This window comes from Trifolium pratense, linkage group LG7, assembly GCF_020283565.1.
Source record: "Trifolium pratense cultivar HEN17-A07 linkage group LG7, ARS_RC_1.1, whole genome shotgun sequence".
NCBI classification, from domain to species: Eukaryota; Viridiplantae; Streptophyta; class Magnoliopsida; order Fabales; family Fabaceae; genus Trifolium; species Trifolium pratense.
Genome location: NC_060065.1, coordinates 34139143 through 34161491, shown reverse-complemented (window position 1 = coordinate 34161491; position 22349 = coordinate 34139143). Strand labels below are relative to the sequence as shown.

Genomic DNA, 22349 nt, shown 5'->3' with positions numbered 1-22349 from the left:
TTTTTTTTTGCAACAATTTAAAGTTTTTTTTTACTTTCTGTATTTAATGTATTTATAACAGTTACAAACTTTGGTTACAAAAATTGACTCATGATTTTCGTTAGGTTGAACTTCACGTTGATTTATTTGGGGTCATCTTTAATTTACAAGCTCAACATGGTGGAAGAGCGGAAGGTTGGTGGATTATTGATATCATCATTCAAGATTGGATGGTTCAAATTTCTAATACAAGAAGTTAATTCTTGTGTTGATGCATTAGCCAGCATAAATTTCTATTAAATATTGAGTTGAAAAAAAATGATTCATGCTTAAATATATTAACCCATATATGAAAAAGGCGATTTTTTTTTCTCAAGTAAATCAACACATTCAAATCGAGTGGAATTATTGTCGGAAGAAACCCTAAACTCTTTGAAAGCTTTGTTTTCGGAGTTTTCATTTTGCGAAACTCTTTGGAAGCAAGCAACACATTATTATTTATTAGCCGAGGTAGTTTTCTCGATTGATTTCATAATTTAATTTCTTTCTTATATATAAAAAATAAATAATTAATTTTTTTTTACAAGAATTAATATTTAGTCTAATAACATCCAATATATTTCACAATAATATTATATTAAATTTAATTAAATTTATCAAACTTGAAACATACCTGCTATGAGATATTGAGACATCCTCCTCTTAGCACTACTCCCCCACCCTCTCATATTCAGAGTTACAATCTTCATGGGTTAACTCAGGGGGTCTTAAAGAACTCACTAACAAAACATTCAACCAAATAGACCCTTAAAAGGACTCACCAACAAAATTATCAAAATATTCTATTATTTTTATATTATTTTACTTTTTTTTTTTTTTAAAGCCAAAAGAAATACTCCCTCCGTCCCAAAATATAAGGGAAAATTGGTCAACTAAAGTTGATGTATCTAGTCCAAATTTTTAACCAAATACATCAACTTTCTTTGACAAATTTTCCCTTATATTTTGGGACGGAGTAGTATATATTAGACAAATAAGCACAATGTGTGTCTAAGAATCAACGGTTATTATTTTACATATTTATTCGTATAATTTTTTAGTATAATAGTCTATTGTTTAAACTCACCCTGAATCGTAAATTTGGATAAGTGGAAAGAAAGTATATTACTATCAATTTACGAGTACATGTGCTTTTTGTGTTAAAGTAACAAAGAAAAAGGCGATTTTTTTTTCTCAAGTAAATCAACACATTCAAATCGAGTGGAATTATTGTCGGAAGAAACCCTAACCCTAAACTCTATGAAAGCTTCGTTTTCAGAGTTTTCATTTTGTGAAACTCTTTGGAAGCAACACATTATTAGCCGAACAAGAACATTAATCCCAAAAATTCGGACAAGAATCAGATTTTTATTTTCACTCGATTTCGTAATCTTCTCTCAATCTCGATTTCGTTTTAATTCTAGTTTTTTGCTTTCCTCCTTCTTCGAAACTTTTTTTTTCCCTATCAATTGAGCTACATTTATGAAACTCCTACTTTGAAACTTCGACTAAAAAATGATATAAGAGGAGGTAGTTTTCTCGATTGATTTCATAATTTAATTTCTTTCTTATATATAAAAAATAAAAAATTAATATTTTTTTTACAAGAATTAATATTTAGTCTAATAACATCCAATATATTTCACAATAATATTATATTAAATTTAATTTATTTACACGGTCAATGTAAAGTTATTTTACACGTCCATCCAATAATACTATGTTGATATATTATTTAAAACAAATGTCACATTCATTAAATAATATTTTAAAACACATTATTAAATGCATGTGTAAAATAATTTTATACCGACGATGCACAACAATTAAACTTTATAATAACTTTTGCTTATATATATGATATTTGAAATTATTTTTTGTCTAAAATCCCATAACTTTTATAATCCAAAAAACAAAATCCAATTTCAAGTTTGAACATTTGCAAAATGCATCTCCATTGGCGAATGCTAAATTAACAAGACTTCAAGCTCTATAATCTTTGCTTAACAGTGGTTGCAATTGCAATTACCAGACAGACACATACCTGATGATGGAGAAATCTGTGACTCCGACGATTATGGGAAAGGTTAGCAAACACATACCTGATGATGTTTTATTCTCCATTCTATCAAAACTGTCTTTAAAATCTTTGAAGCGATTTGAATCTGTATGTAAATCATGGTCATTGTTATTTGAAAACCCTTATTTCATGAGAATCTACCAAGATCATATCATACATAGAAATCACTCTGATCATGATGATGCATCTATTATCTTACGCCGTATTGTACAAGCTCCTCGTGAATTGCTGATTTCTTTGTATTTGGTTTATGGTAACAACTTTGAAAATAAGGTCAAATTAGACACATCACTTCCATCTCAAGAGCTAGGTCAAAAAATTATAATTGTGGGTTCTGTTAGTATCAATGGCATTCTTTGTTTAACCAGTATGGTTGTGGAAGATAGAAAAGTTGTATTGTGGAACCCTGCTACCGACGAATTGAAGGTCATTCCTCCTAGCCCTGTTGAGTCTGTTACCCCTTTTAGGGTTTTTTTACCGCAAATTCATGGATTTGGTTATGACGGTGTTAGGGATGACTATAAGGTGCTTCGATATGTACAATTTGGTCAAATAAGTGTTTTGGATACTCTAGCTCGTGGTTTATCAGATGAACATGTGGCATGGAATGAGATATCTTATGAGCCTTTATGGGAGATATATAGTCTAAGAAGTAACTTGTGGAGGAAACTTGATATTAAAATGCCTACGTTGATGGTCTCTTTTGCTGATGTAGAAATTGTCCGATTTTACATGGATGGAATGTGCCACTGGTGGACTCAAACATCATGGAGTGATGATATTGATGAAGCAAGTGAATCATATTTGGTGTCATTTGATGTGAGTAATGAGGTGTTTTTTACAACACCCATGCCTGATGATAGTTTTGATCTTGGATTGGTGGAGAGTCATTTGGTGATGTTGAATGGGTACATTGCTTTGATCTCATATTATGGGGAGACGGCTACTTTTTACATATCAATTTTAGGCGAAATTGGTGTGAAGGAATCGTGGACTAAACTCTTTATTGTTGGGTCCCTGTCTACTGTTGAGCGTCCCATTGGAGCGGGGAAAAAAGGAAATATACTTTTCTTGACAAAAGATGACGAACTGGTTTGCTTTGATTTGGGTACCCAGAAGATTGTTGAGCTTGGCTTCGAAGGAGATATGTGTCAAATGGTAATTTATAAGGAAAGTCTTCTTTCCATTAGAGGAATAGAGAATTAATTATATTTCGTTTTCATCCAAGAGAATTATTAATGTAGTTCTTAGGATTTTTACCTTCTATACAACGCGGCATGTCAATCGCACATATCATAATTATTATCTAGTGTGTAACAGATTAAGAAACCATTTGATTATATGAATCTTGCTTTATCAAATTTATTTTGAAGTTTACTCTGTTTCTATTTGCAAACTGATCTGCTTTGTATTTTAATTCAAATGTATAAAAGATATATTGCATTTACTGAATGGCTTCCAATTTATAACTTGATACTCGAATGAGAAACATATATTTGTTTAGGCCACTATGTTTAATTTTGTGGTTGTAAACTGATCTTAGGTTAGTGGCATGTACCCAACTTTTCTTTACAGTCCATGAATTAGTGTTTTCTCAATACATTGATACCGAATCTATCACATGTGTGTGTGTGTGTGCGCGTGTGTGTGATTGAATTGTATACAAAATCTGTGTAGTTGTGGACAATGTATTGTTGTTTTGAGTCACAATCTAGTTCTGATATACCAGAGCTGAGCATATATGGTAGGATATATTTTCTGCTGAGAAAAACCTTTGAATCACTCACTCTGACTATTCACTCTTAGAGACAAATTGACGGTGCATATAAGTTCGCATCTTCAGTCATCTTGAGTTTGTCAAGTAATAATACAGTGTAATAGAGTATTAGTTTATGTAGCTTATGTGCCAGCTTCTCTTAATTACTGTCAATTTTTATCTTTTGTCATAGCATGCAGTGTATTTTGCTTGTTTGCAATGCACATTGGTCTAAATTAGTTATCATCTTTCACAGAAAAATTAACCGACAGTGTTTTTAGTCTTGGAGCATGTCTAACAAGATTGTTCTTGTCAGAAATAAGTGAAGAGTCTGCAATGAAATGACAGAAATTCTGTTCAAGATTCATTTAGTGATTTATTTATGTGTCCTTCAAATATTAAACTCTTCCATTCACTTGTAGGGATGAAATTTTCTTAGCCGATTGTAGCCAGATCTTTTTAATGAAACAAGGAAGTAACGTAACACAAAGTACAGATAGATTACCAAATTGGTTTCTTTGGGTTGACTATTGGTACAATAGATAGATTACTGTTATGTTATTCGGCTGTCAATTGAGGTTTAATGAGAATTTGTCCCCTAAAATATATGACTGTTGAAGGTTTTCAGTAAAAAGGAGTATTTGTATACATTCTGCAGAGTATCATTAGTATTTTACTTGGGTCTTGTTTGGCCGGCAGCCTCTCAACTACTTGAATTGTTGGCAGAGTTAGCATTCTCTCAACTACTTGAATTCTCTCAGCTATGGTAGCCTTAAGCTTCAAGTTTCATTCCACCAACTACTTGAATTCTTGGAAGATCAAGAGCAGAAGCAAGCATTCCATTTCTTTCTCAGCTTAGTCTATACAAAGCAATACCAACCTGAAGAGCACATTCAAAATTTAAATCTTTGATTCAATGCACATGAATTATAAAGTGCTTTCAACACACATTTGTGGAACATGTTGTGATAAACGAGTAGGTTCTTCAACTGAGAAGGTAAACCATATTTGAGAAGCTTCCCAAGAAGACTTACCATAGTGTTGAGAAGGTTCATCAGATACTTTCCGAGTAGGTTCTTCATCTGAGAAGGTAAAGCATAAGCTCTCTCAGAAAGTTCTTTAGTTGAGAAGGTTTGACAAAAGTTACCTGAAAAGGTTTGACAACAGAAGGTTCTTGTGACAAGGGAAGTTCGGGGATCATCCATTCTGATTTTAGAGCAACCATAAGCATGTTAAAGATGTAAGTCTAGGTTCAAGTTTGGAAGGAATGCAACTAGATTTGTTGAGTTTGAACAGCTGACACCTGAATTGATAGCTTAAATGAAAGTATCTGTTGTTAGTTGCATATGGAGAATGTGATCTAGCATAACTAAGTTATTGGAAGGATATTAGACTGATAATAATCAAGGTATAGTGCAGATTTGAAGCTATACTTTGGTTCTATGTGATATGATCAGAAGCGCGACTTGGGTTTGCAAGTTCGAATTGTGTGGCTTGGTGATAGTTCGAATTGCTACTCTGTTAAGTCAGGATACAAAGTCTTAACAGAGGACAGCAATGTGGGGAGTCAACCAGCATACAAGAAGGTGTGGCACAAATTAGTACCATTAAAGGTGGCAGTATTTGTGTGGCAGGTGCTGCAAAATCGTATCCCTTCAAAAGAAAATCTTTGTAAGAGAGGAATTGTAGATAGTACTGCAATTAATTGTGCAAGAAATTGTGAGAGGGTGGAGTCATCATCTCATATTCTCTTCGAATGTAATATTGCGTACGAAGTTTGGATGAATATGTGCAGATGGCTAGGGGTGAACTCGGTTATGCCCAATCAGTGTATTACACATATTGACGCGTTCACTGATTTAGTGCAAAAGAAAAGAGGTACGGAAGCAGGGCTTAGAACCATTTGGTTTGCTTGTACATGGTGCATTTGGAAAGCTAGAAATGCTAAGGTTTTTCAGGACAAAAATGTTTCAGCTGCAGAGATTGCTGAACGATCTAAACTACTTGCATGGAACTGGCTGAGAATAAAGTCAAGAAATTTCATGTATGATATTGCTCATTGGATAACAAATCCAGTTATTTGCCTAGAATCTGTCGAGTGAATGGCGCTGTGATTATTATTATTATTATTATTATTATTATTATTATTATTATTATTATTATTATTATTATTATTATTATTATTATTATTATTATTATTATTATTATTATTATTATTATTATTTTGTCTCAAATTATAAGGGAAAAATCTCATTTATTTTGTCTCAAATTATAAGGGAAATATCATTTTTAAGAATGTTTTTTTTTTCTTTTTAACCTCATAAAGTTAAATGTGAATTGCATTTAATTTTCTATCTTTCTCTCTCATTTTCTCAATAAACAACAACTAACAATAATTATCAATCGTTAATTGTTTAAACGGTAATTTTCTTGTTAAACAACAACTAGAAATATTTCAAATTATCATACTAATATTTTACATAGAGCACGAGAGTTCGAACTCTATTGCTATGTATGTCCCTGTGAATTAAATTATAAAATTTTTCTCTTTTCTATTAACCACATTTATTTATTAGGATATGATCGTAAGGTCCCACACAGAATTCAAAATTAAATTAGGAGCGAAGGGAATGGCGGGATTAGGTCTCCAAAAAGGGGAATTAGGGTTTTCATAATAAATTTCCAAAGATTGGAAATAACGACTCTTCTTCTTCTCTGAATCTCCTTCACTTCTGCTTCCCACCGGAAGACACACGCCGCCGTCATTGATGGAGAAATCTGTCACTCCGACGACCAAAAAGGTTAGCACCATACAAATACCTGATGATGTTGAATTTTCAATTCTATCAAAACTCTCTCTAAAATCTTTGAAACGATTTGAATGTGTATCTAAATCATGGTCAATGTTACTCAAAAACCCTTATTTCATGAAAATGTATCAAAATCATATCATACATAGAAACCATTCTGATCATGATGATGATGACACTGCATCTCTTATCTTACGGCAAATGGTGCCTTTACCTGATTACGTCAACGTCGAATCCTTTTTGTATTCTGTTTCTAATGAAAGGTTTGAGAATAAGGTTTTATTCAATGCATCACTTCCAACTAAAGAGTTAGGGAAAAATCTTATTATTGTTGGTTCCGTTAGTATTAATGGCATTCTTTGTGTAACGAGTAAGGACGTTAAAGAGAGAAAAGTTGTATTGTGGAACCCTGCTACCGATGAATTGAAGGTCATTCCTCCTAGCCCTGTTGAGTCTGTGACCCGTTATAGGTATTGCAAACCGCAGATTCATGGATTTGGTTATGACTATGTTAGGGATGATTATAAGTTGATTCGATATGTACGGTTTAAAACTAAAGATCTTGTTTATGAAGATTATACAATTCCGGCGAATACGGTGCCTACTGACCCGGTTTGGGAGATATATAGTTTAAGTAGCAACTCTTGGAGGACACTTAATATGGAAATGCCTATATTGAAGGTCATTTCTTCTAATGTAGAAATTGTCCGATTTTACCTGGATGGAATGTGTCACTGGTGGACTCAAGGAGAATCGCATCGTGAATGCTGTTATAATGCATATTTGGTGTCATTTGATGTGATTAATGAGGTGTTTTTTAAAACACCCATGCCCTCTGACCTGGATAATGAATTCCGTGATTATGTGGTGCAGTGTCAATTGGTGACGTTAAATGGGTACATTGCTTTGATCCAATATTACTGGGAGTCAACTTCTTTTCACATATCACTTTTGGGTGAACTCGGTGCGGAGGAATCATGGACTAAGGTATTTTATGTTAGGCTCTCGGACTCGTGTAATATTAAGCGTCCCATTGGAGTGGGGAGGAAAGGCAATATATATTTTATGAAATATGATTACGATTCCGAACTAGATAGCGAACTAGAATCTTCTTATCTATATAGCGAACTGGTCTGCTTTGATTTGGATACCCAGAGGATTGATGAGCTTGGTGTCAAAGGATTTTTATGTCAGATGGCAATTTATAAGGAAAGCCTTCTTTCAATTTGAGGAATTGATAATGACTTATTTTTCTTGTTTTCATGCAAGTGGTCTTTTGACGCGGTTCTTAGTATTTTACCTTCCATACGAAGTGGCTTTATCAAATTAAGAAACCATTTGATATTGATAGTAAGAATCTTGCTTTATCAAATTTATTTTGAAGGTTTACTTTGTTTCTATTTTGAAATTGATCTAGTTTGTATTTTAATATAGTTGTAAGAAAGATATTTTGCCTTTACTGAATGATTTCCAATTTTATGTAGCATTAGCTTATGTTTAGGAAACTTGATACTCTAATGAGTAACATATTTCTGTTTATGCAACTATGTTTAATTTTGTGCTTGTAAACTTATCTTCCTTTGCAGTCCAAAAAATTAGTATTCTCTCACAAGATTGATACCGAATCTATCACATGCGAAAGTGATTGAATTGTATACAAAATCTGTGTAATTAATTTGGGAATGAGCAAAAGTATTTATGTAGCACAGAGAATATGTATGTGTGGCATAAAAGGTTTCATCTGCATCATTTCAAAATGAAATTCAACAATTTAACAAAACCAAATATTCTCATAAAAAGGTCCATGCCACAATCCTGTCCAATAAATCCTACTTGGTTTATTTATTGATAGCATCTAGGGTGAGCTAGATTCTCATAAAAATTAGATTAGTACAATAGATTACTGTTATGTTGGCTGTCAAAGAAGGTGTAATGAGAAATTGTCCCCTAACATATATGACCCTTAAAGGTTTTCAGTATAAAGGAGAAATTGTATACATTCTGCAGAGTATCATTAGTATTTTACTTGGGTCTTGTTTGGCTGGCAGCACCTCAACTACTTGAATTCTCAGCAGAGTTAGCATTCCCTCAACCACTTGAATTCTGTCATCTATGGTAGCCTTAAGCTACAAGTTTCGTTCCACCAACTACTTGAATTCTTAGTAGATCAGGAGCAGAAACAAAGCATTCCATTTCCTCGGCGCAGCCTATACAAAGCAATACAAAGCGGATGAGCACATTCAAAATTTAAATCCTTGATTCGTTGCACATGAATTATAAAGTGCTTTCAATAAGCATTTGTGGAACAGGTTATGATAAACGAGTAGGTTCTTCAACCGAGAAGGTAAAGCATAAGCTCTTTCAGAAAGTTCTTTTTTTACTTTTGATAAATCAGAAAGTTCTTTAGTGTAGAAGGTTTGACAAATGTTACCTGAAAAGGTTTGACAATAGAAGGTTCTCGATGACAACTGTGTGCTGAGAGCTTGCATAAAAGCACATTAAAAAGTATCTTATAATTTGCACTTTTTCTTCTCTATCTCGTATACAATATATATAAACCAAGGACAGCTGAAACAACTAGAAAATGGTCTAGTAGGTAACCTTTCAGCAAAGTTCAATTCAAAAGGAATTTTTACCGCTTCCTTTATTTTGCCAACTTCAGATAACCACCTTTCATGCATTTGGATAGATTCCAAATGGTTCCTACGTCTTCTGTTGTTAATACTCTGATGAAAAAAAGAGTGTTGGAGTCCCTGTCTTTAATCTACCAAATGCCTATATTGAAGGTCATTTCTTCTAATGTAGAAATTGTCCGATTTTACCTGGATGGAATGTGTCACTGGTGGACTCAAGGAGAATCACATTGTGAATGCTGTTATAATGTGTATTTGGTGTCGTTTGATGTGATTAATGAGGTGTTTTTTAAAACACCCATGCCCTCTGACCTGGATAATGAATTCCGTGATTATGTGGTGCAGTGTCAATTAGTGACGTTAAACGGGTACATTGCGTTGATCCAATATTACTGGGAGTCAACTTCTTTTTACATATCACTTTTGGGTGAACTTGGTGTGGAGGAATCATGGACTAAGGTATTTTAAGTCAGGCTCTCGGACTCGTGTAATATTAAGCGTCCCATTGGAGTGTGGAGGAAAGGCAATATATATTTTATGAAATATGATTACGATTCTGAACTAGATAGCGAACTAGAATCTTCTTATCTATATAGCGAGCTGGTCTGCTTTGATTTGGATACCCAGAGGATTGATGAGCTTGGTGTCAAAGGATTTTTATGTCAGATGGCAATTTATAAGGAAAGCCTTCTTTCAATTTGAGGAATTGATAATGACTTATTTTTCTTGTTTTCATGCAAGTGGTCTTTTAACGCGGTTCTTAGTATTTTACCTTCCATATGAAGTGGCATTATCAAATTAAGAAACCATTTGATAGTAAGAATCTTGCTTTATCAAATTTATTTTGAAGGTTTTCTTTGTTTCTATTTAGAAATTGATCTAGTTTGTATTTTAATATAGTTGTAAGAAAGATATTTTGGCTTGACTGAATGATTTCCAATTTTATGTAGCATTAGCTTATGCTTAGAAAACTTGATACTCTAATGAGAAACATATTTCTGTTGATGCCACTATGTTTAATTCTGTGCTTGTAAACTTATCTTCGTTTGGTAGCAGTAGCATCTATATGTTATTTTGTCACATGCAATTTGTGTGGTCATATGATAATTACAAACTATTACATTTCGATGATAAAAGCATTCATGTTTTGAGTCACAATCTAGTTCTGCTATACCAGATCCAAGCATATGTAGCAGGATATCTTTTTATTCTCATAAAAGTTTTGGATCACTCACTCCTTTAAGTTTGCACTCTTAGACAAATTGACGGTGCATATAAGTTCACATTTTTAGTCATCTTGAGTTTGTCGCGAAATGACACAGTGTATCAGGTATTAGTTTATTTTGCAAATGCATATTGGTCTAAATATGGGATAGTCCGGCTCCCTCAAAAGTTGTTACTTTTTCTTGGCAATTACTTTATGATCGGATTCTGACTAGAAGGAACCTTGAGGTTCGAGGGTTGTTAAGCTTGGATATGCCTTGGGAGTGTGTAGGGTGTGTGGGAAGTGTGGAGTCGTCCACCCATCTCGTTTTGCATTGCCCAAGTGCTATGATGGTGTGGTGTGTGATTTTTCGGTGGCTTGGCGTGATTATTGTGACCCCTCCTTCCTTGTTGTTGCTCTTCGAGATTATGAGGGGATCCGTGAGGAATAAGAAGACCCGCCTAGGATTCTTGATGATTTGACATGCAACTCTGTGGTGTATTTGGAAGGCGCGGAATAAATCTTTTTTTCCGAATGGTTCGTTCCATCCTAAGGCTAGTGTTGAAGATATCAAAGTGTTGAGTTGAAAATGGTTCTTAGCTAGAGTGAAAATGTCTCCTTGTATGTTTTATGAATGGACTTGGGACCCGGGAGCTTGTCTCCTTCGTTGATTTCCAAGGTGGCCTTGTGGTTGGGGTGTTGGCTTACCATGTCTCGGCCTCTCTTTGTACTCTTGTTTTTTTGGGCGTGTGTGTCTTTATTTTGTTGCAAAGAGGGGCTTTGTAGTTTTAAGGTTGTTCTTGTAGTAGGAGACTTGGTACTGTTGTTGTATGGTATTTTTTTACCTTTTCTCATGCTCCTCTAATATCTCTTGTATCGGAGGAAGCTTCAATAAAATTTTTCCGATTCAAAAAAAAAAAAACTTTCGCATGTGATAGATTAAGTATCAATCTTGTGAGAGAATACCATTTTTTTGGACTGCTAATTCTGCATAAAATTGGAAATCATTCAATAAAGCCAATCTTTGTTTCAACGATATTAAAATACAAACTACATCAGTTTGTAAATAGAAAGAGTAAACCTTCAAAAATGAAAATCATTCTACACAATTGTCAACGGATTTGTGGAAAAATTCTCATACAAAATACGTGTATCAAAGTGAAGATTGAAACACCAAAGCTATGCTAAAAACACGACATGATATATAAACTTGCGCCGTGTTATCCAAACACAAATGAATTTCAACTAGTAAGTTGTTAAACTCACAAACCAACCTTGGCATAACACCTGTACTAGCTTTTATAACATTCTCAATCCTAACTGTGTCGTAATAGGCTCCTGCATTAATACCATTTGCTTCTAGTATTGATGTTAGATTGTGGGTGTAATACAGGTTCAAGGTGAGTTGAAAATAATCAAATACCCCTAATGTGGTACAAGTTCCATGTTTCTTATTAAATCAACTTATTTTTTAAATGAATTAATCGAATTTTGTTTTTCATATTACTCCTGAGAATAAATATAATATTATGAACCCTAATTGGAAAACATATTAGATCAATTCTTTGACTGATATTGTTTACAAATATTTGTTTCGATTCTATTTCATATCAATTTGATTTATCCCGATTTGATTATGCTTCAAATTTTTCAATGTCGTATTCATAATTATACTTATATTAATTTCATAATTGATGAGCTGATACGGTTTAAATCCATTTTTTTTATATAGTGATTTTAAAATAGATGAACTGGAGGCAGAATATGGAAAATTTCTTGATGACTATGCAAAAAACTATGACAATTATGATGGTCAAGGATCACCTATAAATGATGACAACATTTCACATACTGAAAATAACATAAATCAGTGTACTGATAATGTTTACGGTCAAGTTTTCGGTGGTTTGTCAATTACCGGTCAACTAACTGAATCATATGTTTTTGAATTGACTCTTTCTGACCTAAACAATGCTACAAAGACTCAATTTGTAAGTTGTAATTCAACCTAATATTTATTTGTTTCATTGATTCTTCTACTGTGATGTTGTTTATGCTGCCTTTTTCTGATAAATAATCTTACTTTTTGTAGACATTACCTTCTGAATTTAGCGATTATGTAAGGCGATACAATTTTTATAAGCTGCTTCTGCAAATACCAAACAAAGATATTTCAATAGTTCACTTGAAATATCCGAACAATCCTTCAGAGAATGTCAAGATTGCTAGAGGATGAAAAAATTTCTGTTTTGACAACAATAATCAATTGGGAGATAGAATAAGTTTTGAATTCAAAGACATAAACTTGAATGTTTGTCAGGTTTCCATAATTTAGACTAAGTATTATGTTATTTCCTAAGTTATTTATCTTCCAATATAATGTTGTAATGGATTTGATGTTAACTTTTTATTTTTTAACTATTGTCGCAAACAAACATTGTGTCCATTAATGATAAAGCAACCTTTTAAATCAATTAATTATTTTATTTATCATAAAATTTTCTTTCTTTCGCAACGTGCCGTTGAACCCTTACGACCTAACGTACCGACGCAATATAACGCGCCGAAGGAAATAATGAAACCAAGTTTATTTATTATTTCATTGTTGGCAAGTACAATTAACACAAAGCTTAAAAATTGTTTCGTAAAGTGAACGAGACCTGAATAAATTTGAGCATGTTTTTGTCCTAAATGTGTGGGAGGTTATTCCATAAATAATGTATCAAAATCCAAAGGTTTAATTACATATTTGGTTATTTATGTTTATTTTAGGTTTCAATTTTGGTCCCTTAAGTTTAAAAAGTTTCAATTTAGTCGTTTTAGTCAAATTTCGGTTTAAATCATCAATGTAACTAACAAATTTGCATACGTGGACAACTTATGTGGGTGTTAAGTGGAAATTTTAGACAAAATTAACTTAAAAATTAATAAAAAAGGATCAACTTAAGGGACCAAATTGAAACTTTTAAAACATATAGGACCAACATGAAATCTAAAATAAAGATAAGGATCAAATATGCAATTAAGCCAAATCCAATGTTGATAGCGTGGATCGACCCTCCAATGAGATAACCCGACTTAACTCGAATTTTATATGGACTTAATGGGCTAAGACCAAAAGGCTCAATTTTATTTAAGCTATATTTTTTTAAGCCCAAACCACTAAAAAATGTGGTGGAAATTTTTTTTTCTACCCCAACAATTATACCTTTACCCCTTCAAACATTAAAAAATTTCAAATTTACTCCTTTTATCATTTGACTTCTCACCCCACGAAATGTTCCGGTGTGTAAATTTTTTCCACGGAATGTTCCGGTATGTAAATTTTTTTAGACATCGAATGAATTTTTCGAAAAACTTTAAGTTATGTTTTCCGGTAAACAAAAGTATATATCACAAAAATTGAAAAATGGCTTTAAGTTATGATTTCTTCTTCTTGTTAAACCGAAGGTTCCCACCACCTATAGCTTTCAAACTGCTCACCTTCTCTTTCTTTATCAGTTTTAATTATTAATCAATTAATTTATGAATAAGAAGAGAATAATGAGAAGGAAGAGAAATGGAAAGCGACAACATGAAGAGATGATAGAAAGAAGAAAAAAAATGAGAGAGATCAAATTGAAGGAGTCAGCTTAGTATATCAAATTGCAAGTTCCGGAAAAAAGAAATTCAAATTGTTCCCGTTTGAAAGTTTTGGTTGCATTTTTTGATTAAACAAATTTGTTCCACAATTTAACAATTTATATTTCTGGGTTTAATAAAATTGGTTCAGAAATCTCTTACAAATTGTTCCGGTTTATAAGTTATTGATTGCCTTTTGAATCTTCAGATCTTAACCTTGTGGGTAAGAAAAGGGGATTATTAAAATAAAAAACTTATCTTAGCAATATTAAAGTATTTTGTCGAACAGTGTTCTGGATCCTGCCCAACTATGTTGGAGGCCCAAAGGCCATGCACTGAAAAATAGTTGGGAACTGAATATTTGCATGGCTTGTACCCGATCATACAAAAACCATGTGGCCAAGTTTCGGCTACCCGGTCATACAAACACCATGTGGCCAACGGAGTAATGCATGCTTCCGATGAAAACATATCGTCGATGACATATCTGGATGAAAACCAAATGCGATGATCTGCTAAAACAGAACATAAGCAGAAGATGAGATCATGATCGAAGGCGAATGATACATGGCACAAGCAAACGACGACCAAATCACTATCTGCGGTGGTGACGGAGGAGGACATGAAAATGGGTTCATCATCGGTAGCAGAGATAACAATGCCATTATGATCGGCAATGATAAAGAGAGAGTAAACAATGATAAAAAAGAAAACTGAAAACCTAAAATTAACCGTAAACCAAAAAATAACTTGAAACTCAAAAATTCGGCCGAAAACCCAAAAAATCAACCTGAAACTCGAAAAATCAGCCGAAAACCCAAAAAATCGACAATAAACACAAAATATTGGCCGAAAAACGTAAAATCGGCCAAAAACCCTAAAATCGACCGATAACCCAAAAAATCGGCCAAAAACCTAAAATCGAGACTAAACCCAAAAAATCGGCTGAAAAACCTAAAATCGGCCAAAAACCCTAAAATCAACTATAATCCATAAAATCGATCGAAAACCCAAAAAATCGGCAAAAAACCTAAAATGACCCTAAACCCAAAAAATCGGCCAAAAAACCTAAAATCGGACAAAAACCCTAAAATCGACTAAAAAGCCTAAAATCGACCGAAACACCTAAAATCGGCCAAAATTCAAAAAATCGACTATAAACCCTAAAATCGGCCGAAAACTGGGTTTATAGTAGATTTTAGGGTTTTCGGCCGATTTTATGATTTTTGGTCGATTTTAGGTTTTCGGCCGAGTTTTTTGGGTTTAGGGACGATTTTATGTTTTTCGGCCGATTTTAGGTTTTTTGACCGTTTTTTTGGGTTTTCGGTCGATTTTACGGTTTATAGTCGATTTTTGGGTTGTCGGTAGATTTTTGGTTTTTCAGCCAATTTTTTTGATTTTCGGCCGATTTTAGGGTTTATAGTCGATTTTTGGGATTTTGGCCGATTTTAGGTTTTCGACTGAGTTTTTTGTGTTTAGGGTTGAATTTAGGTTTTTCGGCATATTTTTTGGATTCTCGGCCAATTGTAGGGTTTATTGTCGATTTTAGGTTTTTGGCTAGGTTTTTCTAGCGATTTTTTGGGTTTTCGGTCGATTTTATGGTTTATAGTCGATTTTTAGATTTTGGCCGATTTTAGCGTTTATCGTCGATTTTAGGTTTTTCGGCTAATTTTAAGTTTTTCGATCAATTAATAATTTTTAAAAGTTTACAGAGAAGAATGAATTTTAAATTGTTTGGTTTTATGTGTCATTTTGAAATTCTCTAAATTTAACTTGAACAAAAATACTTCATAAATTTCTATCATTTTGAAAAATTTTCAAATTATCATCCAAACAATGGAATTCACCTCAAATCATTTGAATCCCTCAAAACATTACTTTATCCAAACACACCCTAAGACCAATTTACAAGTACAAAATTAAACATAGTGACATAAACAAAAATATGTTTCTCATTTGAGTATCAAGTTATAAGCCATTCAGTAAAGACAATATTTTACATTTGAATTAAAATACAAAGCACGTCAGTCAGTTTGTAGAAAGAGAGTAAACCTTCAAAATAAATTTGATAAAGCAACATTCATATAATCAAATGGTTTCTTAATCTGTTTCATACTAGATAATAATTATGATATGTGCGATTGGCACGCCACTTTGTATAGAAGGTAAAATCCTAAAAAGTACATTAATGATTCTCTTCGATAGAAACGAAAAATAATTAATTCTCTATTCCTTTAATGGAAATAAGACTTTCCTTATAAATTACCATTTAACATTGACACATATTTCCTTCGAAGCCAAGCTCAACAATCATCTGGGTATCCAAATCAAAGTAGGCCAGCTCTCCATCTTTTTTCATGAAAAGTATATTTCCTTTCTTCCCCGCTCCAATGGGACGCTCAACAATAGACATGGACCCAACAATAAAGAGTTTAGTCCAGGATTCCTTCACACCAATTTCACCTAAAATTGATGTGTAAAAAGTAGCAGTCTCCCCATAATATGAGATCAAAGCAATGTACCCATTTAACATCACCAAATGACTCTCCACCAATCCAAGATCAAAACTATCATCGGGCATGGGTGTTGTAAAAAACACCTCATTACTCACATCAAACGACACCAAATATGCTTCATAAGTATCTTCACTCCATGGTGGATCTTGAGTCCACCTGTGGCACATTCCATCCATGTAAAATCGGACAATTTCTACATCAGCAAAAGATACCATCAACATAGGCATTTTAATATCAAGTTTCCTCCACGAGTTACTTCTCTATATATCTCCCATGAAGGCTCATAAGATCTCTTATTCCATCTCACATGTTCATATGATATACCAAATTGGTTATATTGTACATAACGAAGCACCTTGTAGTCATCCTTAACACTGTCATAACCAAATCCATGAATTTGCGGTAAAAAAAAAATCCTAAAAAGAGGTAATATAATCAACAGGGCTAGGAGGAATGACCTTCAATTCGTCGGTAGCAGGGTTCCACAATACAACTTTTCTATCTGCCACAACCATACTGGTTAAACAAAGAATGCCATTGATACTAACAATACCCACAATTATAATTTTTTGACCTAGCTCTTGAGATGGAAGTGGTGTGTCTAATTTGACCTTGTTTTCAAAGTTGTCACCAGAAACCAAATACAAAGAAATCTGCAATTCACGAGGAGCTTGTACAATATGGCGTAAGATAAGAGATGCATCATCGTTATCATCATGATCAGAATGGTTTCTATGTATGATATGATCTCGGTAGATTCTCATGAAATAAGGGTTTTTAAATAACATTGACCATGATTTAGATACACATTTAAATCGGTTCAAAGATTTTAAAGAAAGTTTTGATAGAATGGAGAATAAAATATCATCTGGTATATGTTTGCTAACCTTTCCCATAATCGTCAGAGTCACAGATTTCTCCATCTCCGAAGATGTGTCTATCTGGTAATTGCAATTTGCAACCACCGTGTGTTAAGCGATGATTATAGAGCTTCAATTCTTGTTGGTAATTTATTTAGCGGCTAGCATTTGCAGTGAAGGCTTTGTTTTTAAGAACGGTTATGTTAACTTGTGCCCTAAGGGCACATGATAAGGTATCCTAATATAGAAATAATGCATTTAATAATGTAAGAAATTTAATGCATAAAAGTAAAAATGCACAAGTTTCCGGAAATAATTTCTATATTTGTTTCCTTAACATGTGCCCTTAAGGGCACAAGTTAACATTCTCCTTTTAAGAATTGTCAGATTCATTTAATAAAATAAAAAGTTTCACGGTTAATTTAATTTGTCTTTTGTTAAAAGACACTTTAAAAGATTCAATTGAAAGTGACCAAGTCCGTTAATGTTTTTTTTTTTAAAAAAAAGTCCATTAATAATGTTTTAACAAATCTAATAGTGTTGGACGTGAGGGGTGTATTGTTAAACCAAATTCCACATTTCTTAAAAGATAAGACCTCGTTAGAGTTTCTTTTTTAAAAATAAAAGGACTATATTTTACAAAGAGTGATATTTTTCATTGGACTCAAGTCCCGATTTTAATACAAAGTATTAATCCGTACCAATCATTTGATATAATTAAATCAATAAAGATTAATCACATATACATAGCTCAACATACCATGACATATATTTTTGTCAAAAAAGAAAATTATGACATATACTTGAACATGAAAACCAAAATAGTCATTAAGCATGCATAAAATTATAGGACCGACAAGTTGAACTTTAAGAATACCTGGATTCATGAAAAAAAAAAGTGTCATTTGCAGTGTGATCCTGAAACACAAAGAGATGACAACTAGTTTGGTTCTTCTTCAACCGGTACCATAATACATTGATTCCCTTTAGATGGCGAGAAGAGTGTGTTTGATTACGTACGATGTATTAGAGACCAGAGCTTTATATATAGCGATGGCCCAAAGCCTAAATTCAATTAATTAATTTTAAATAAAAATTCAATAATCTTTTAACTTTGATCACTTAATCAATTGAAAGTCTTAATTCAATAAAAATATTTAATAGTACATTAATGCAAGAGTCTATTTTTCACAATCTTTTCCATTAACCTCATTTATTAGGATAAGATAATAGGGCCCCACACGGAATTCAAAATAGATTAGGGAGGGAAGGGAATGGCGGGATTAGGGTTCCAAAAAGGGAATTAGGGTTTTCATTTTCAAATTAAATTAAATTACCAAAGATTGGAAATAATAAGTGATCTTGTTCTACCGCTGAAAGCGTGCTCTTCTCTGAATCTCCTTCACTTCTGCTTGCCACCGGAAGACACGCGCCGCCATCATTGATGGAGAAATCTTTCACTCCGACGACCAAAAAGGTTAGCACCATACACATACCTGATGATGTTGAATTTTCAATTCTCTCAAAAATCTCTCTAAAATCTTTGAAACGATTTGAATGTGTATCTAAATCATGGTCAATGTTACTCAAAAACCCTTATTTCATGAAAATGTATCAAAATCGTATCATACATAGAAATCATTCTGATCATGATGATGATGACACTGCATCTCTCGTCTTACGGCAAATGGTGCCTTTACCTGATGATTACACCAAAGCGGAAACTTTTTTGTATTTTGTTTCTAATGAAAGGTTTGAGAATAAAGTTATATTCAATGCATCACTTCCAACTAAAGAGTTAGGGAAAAATCTTATTATTGTTGGTTCCGTTAGTATTAATGGCATTCTTTGTGTCACCAGTGAGGATGTTAAAGAGAGAAAAGTTGTATTGTGGAACCCTGCTACCGACGAATTGAAGGTCGTTCCTCCTAGCCCTGTTGAGTCTGTGACCCGTTATAGGTATTGTAAACCACAGATTCATGGATTTGGTTATGACTATGTTAGGGATGATTATAAGTTGATTCGATATGTACGGTTTAAAACTAAAGATCTTGTTTATGAAGATTATACAATTCCGGCGGATACGGTGCCTACTGACCCGGTATGGGAGATATATAGTTTAAGTAGCAACTCTTGGAGGACACTTAATATGGAAATGCCTATGTTGAAGGTCCCTGCTACTGATGTAGAAATTGTCCGATTTTATTTGGACGGAATGTGTCACTGGTGGACTCAAGGAGAATCGCATCGTGAATGCTGTTATAATGCGTATTTGGTGTCGTTTGATGTGATTAATGAGGTGTTTTTTAAAACACCCATGCCCTCTGACCTGCATAATGAATTTCTTGATTATGTGGTGCAGTGTCAATTGGTGACGTTAAATGGGTACATTGCTTTGATCCAATATTACGGGCAGTCAACTTCTTTTTACATATCACTTTTGGGTGAACTCGGTGTGGAGGAATCATGGACTGAGCTATTTTATGTTAGGCTCTCGGACTCGTGTAATGTTAACCGTCCCATTGGAGTGGGGAGGAAAGGCAACATATATTTTATGAAATATGATTACGATTCCGAACTAGATAGCGAACTAGAATCTTCTTATCTATATAGCGAACTGGTCTGCTTTGATTTGGATACCCAGAGGATTGATGAGCTTGGTGTCAAAGCATTTTTATGTCAGATGGCAATTTATAAGAAAAGCCTTCTTTCAATTTGAGGAATTGATAATGACTTATTTTTCTTGTTTTCATGCAAGTGGTCTTTTAACGCGGTTCTTAGTATTTTACCTTCCATACGAAGTGGCTTTATCAAATTAAGAAACCATTTGATAGTAAGAATCTTGCTTTATCAAATTTATTTTGAAGGTTTACTTTGTTTCTATTTAGAAATTGATCTAGTTTGTATTTTAATATAGTTGTAAGAAAGATATTTTGGCTTTATCCGAATGATATCCAATTATGTGTAGAATTAGCTTATGTTTCGGAAACTTGATACTCTTATGTGAAACATATTTCTGTTTATGCCACTATGTTTAACTTTTTGCTTGTAAATTTATCTTCCTTTGGTAGCATCTAGGGTGAGCTATATGTTATTTTGTCACATGCAATTTGTGTAGTTATATGATAATTACAAAGTATTACATTTCTGATAATAAAAGCATTCTTGTTTTGAGTTACAATCTAGTTCTGCTATACCAGATGCAAGCATTTGTAGTAGGATATATTTTTTGCTAAGTATAAGTTTTGGATCACTCACTCCTTTAATTTTGCACTCGTAGAGACAAATTTACGGTGCATATAAATTCACATTTTTAGTCACCTTAGTTTGTCGCGAAATGATAGAGTATATCAGGTATTGGTTTATTTAACTTCTGTTAAATACTGTCAGTTTTTATCTTGTGCGATAGCATGCGGTGTATTTTGCTTTGTTTGCAATGCATATTGGTCTAAAGTGCTATCATCTTTCATAGAAAAATTAACCGGCGGTTGTTGTAGTTATAGGAAGACTCTGCAATGAGATAACAGAAATTCAGTTAAAATGTGTCCTTCAAATATCAAACTCTTCCATTCACTTATAGGGACGAGTTAAAATGAATAGTTGATCTGTGTACATTATGCAAAGTCTCATCAGTATTTTTTACTTGGATCTTGTTTGGACTTTCCCAAAGAAAAAATTGATCATTCTAGATAATTAACATTCTCTCAACTACTTTAATTCTCTTAGTTATGGCTGCCTTAAGCTACAACTTTCATTACACCAACTACTTGAATTCTCATCAGATCAAGAGCAGAAGTAAGCATTCCATTTCCTTCACAGTGCAGCCTATACAAAACAATGTAAAGGTCCAACATGAAGAACACTTTCAAAATTTAACTTTGTCCAATGCACATAAATTATAAAGTGCTTTCAACACACATTTGTCAAATAGTTTGTGATAAACGAGTAGGTTCTTCAACTGAGAATGTAAAGCATATTTGAGAAGTTTCCCAAGAAGGTTCAAGCATAAGGTATGCTATGCTATGGAATCACATTCCCTGCAATCACCGATTTCCCACAGTTGGGACATTGGTGGTGACTGTCTGATCTCGACCTGATGGTTCCAAACATATTTCAGCTTTGCAGAGAAGGAGAAAATTACTTTAGAAAGTGTCTTATCGCTTGTACTTTTGCATCTCTATCTACTACATGACTATATTTGAGGGAAAACACTATATAAAAACCATAGACAGTTGAGATAACTAGAAAGGAGAACGTGTGTAACTCATCCAATTAGTAGCCTTATTGAAAATGTGTAAAAGTTGGTTTGCACACATTCATAATCTATTTAAATGATCCTACTGTAACTAGTGTGTAGACGTTTAGACGTTTGTCTGCTTTTCTTTACTTCTCAACACTTTGTGTTAGTTTTCTTCAGTTAATCAATTAGCTCAGGTCATCTATTAAATCAATTACATTATAGGAGTATTTTACTTAGCTTATTGTTTGTAGAAACAATATTTCAACAAGAAATGAAATGAAAAGGTTAAAATATGGATTCTCTTTTGAAGCATCGATTCAAATACAAATCACCGAGCCAAAATTGAATAGCTTAAGAACAAAGTTATCAATGCAGTGGTGTAAAGCATGAAAATGTAAGATAATAGGGCATGAAAAAACTACATGAGATGCAATTCAATTGCATAACAACAATTTATAAAACTCAATAAGCAAAATCAATTTCAGAACTTGTTTCAGTAGAGAATGAGTTCCATAACTCAAATTTGAACCAAAATTCTAAAATTTCCAAAAAAAAATTCTAAAAGTTCCATAATTAATGAGCATAAATTATGAAGCATTGATGGTTCTAAT

The 22349-nt window shown here is 33.2% G+C and overlaps 4 protein-coding genes and 1 pseudogene across 5 annotated transcripts; 4 read left to right on the top strand and 1 right to left on the bottom strand.

Moving 5' to 3' along the window:
* The first annotated feature begins 1953 nt into the window (after positions 1-1953).
* LOC123898123 (putative F-box protein At3g16210) lies at positions 1954-4576 on the top strand. Of its 2 annotated transcripts, XM_045949012.1 has the most exons (2): positions 1954-3256; positions 4277-4576. In XM_045949012.1, the coding sequence occupies exons 1-2, from the start codon at positions 2066-2068 to the stop codon at positions 4280-4282; spliced, it is 1197 nt and encodes a 398-aa protein (XP_045804968.1). In that variant the 5' UTR covers positions 1954-2065; the 3' UTR covers positions 4283-4576. The 2 variants fall into 2 exon arrangements, with proteins under 2 accessions (XP_045804968.1, XP_045804967.1); XM_045949011.1 differs by lacking the exon at positions 4277-4576 and having other exon boundaries at positions 1954-3469.
* A 598-nt stretch (positions 4577-5174) lies between these two features.
* On the top strand, positions 5175-5956 carry LOC123896313. The gene is made up of 2 exons (XM_045946720.1): positions 5175-5189; positions 5312-5956. Exons 1-2 carry the CDS (start codon positions 5175-5177, stop codon positions 5954-5956), a joined length of 660 nt encoding a protein of 219 aa, XP_045802676.1.
* Positions 5957-6481: 525 nt separating this feature from the next.
* Positions 6482-12737, top strand: LOC123896312 (F-box/kelch-repeat protein At3g06240-like). Its single transcript, XM_045946719.1, has 5 exons — positions 6482-7345; positions 9451-9756; positions 11895-11901; positions 12248-12492; positions 12594-12737. The coding sequence occupies exons 1-5, from the start codon at positions 6623-6625 to the stop codon at positions 12735-12737; spliced, it is 1425 nt and encodes a 474-aa protein (XP_045802675.1). The 5' UTR covers positions 6482-6622.
* A 3654-nt stretch (positions 12738-16391) lies between these two features.
* On the bottom strand, positions 16392-17561 carry LOC123896311 (annotated as a pseudogene).
* Positions 17562-18942: 1381 nt separating this feature from the next.
* LOC123896310 (F-box/kelch-repeat protein At3g06240-like) lies at positions 18943-20217 on the top strand. Its single transcript, XM_045946718.1, has one exon. It carries the CDS (start codon positions 18943-18945, stop codon positions 20215-20217), a length of 1275 nt encoding a protein of 424 aa, XP_045802674.1.
* The last annotated feature ends 2132 nt before the right edge of the window (positions 20218-22349 follow it).

Bases quoted from the DNA above. Each gene is read 5' to 3' on its own strand.
- LOC123898123 (XM_045949011.1), top strand. From the start codon at position 2,066: ATGATGGAGAAATCTGTGACTCCGACGATTATGGGAAAGGTTAGCAAA.
- LOC123896312 (XM_045946719.1), top strand. From the start codon at position 6,623: ATGGAGAAATCTGTCACTCCGACGACCAAAAAGGTTAGCACCATACAA. The intron at 7,346-9,450 runs GTCATTTCTTCT...CCTATATTGAAG, and splicing joins TGGAAATGCCTATATTGAAG to GTCATTTCTTCTAATGTAGA. The intron at 12,493-12,593 runs GTAAGTTGTAAT...TACTTTTTGTAG, and splicing joins ATGCTACAAAGACTCAATTT to ACATTACCTTCTGAATTTAG.
- LOC123896310 (XM_045946718.1), top strand. From the start codon at position 18,943: ATGGAGAAATCTTTCACTCCGACGACCAAAAAGGTTAGCACCATACAC.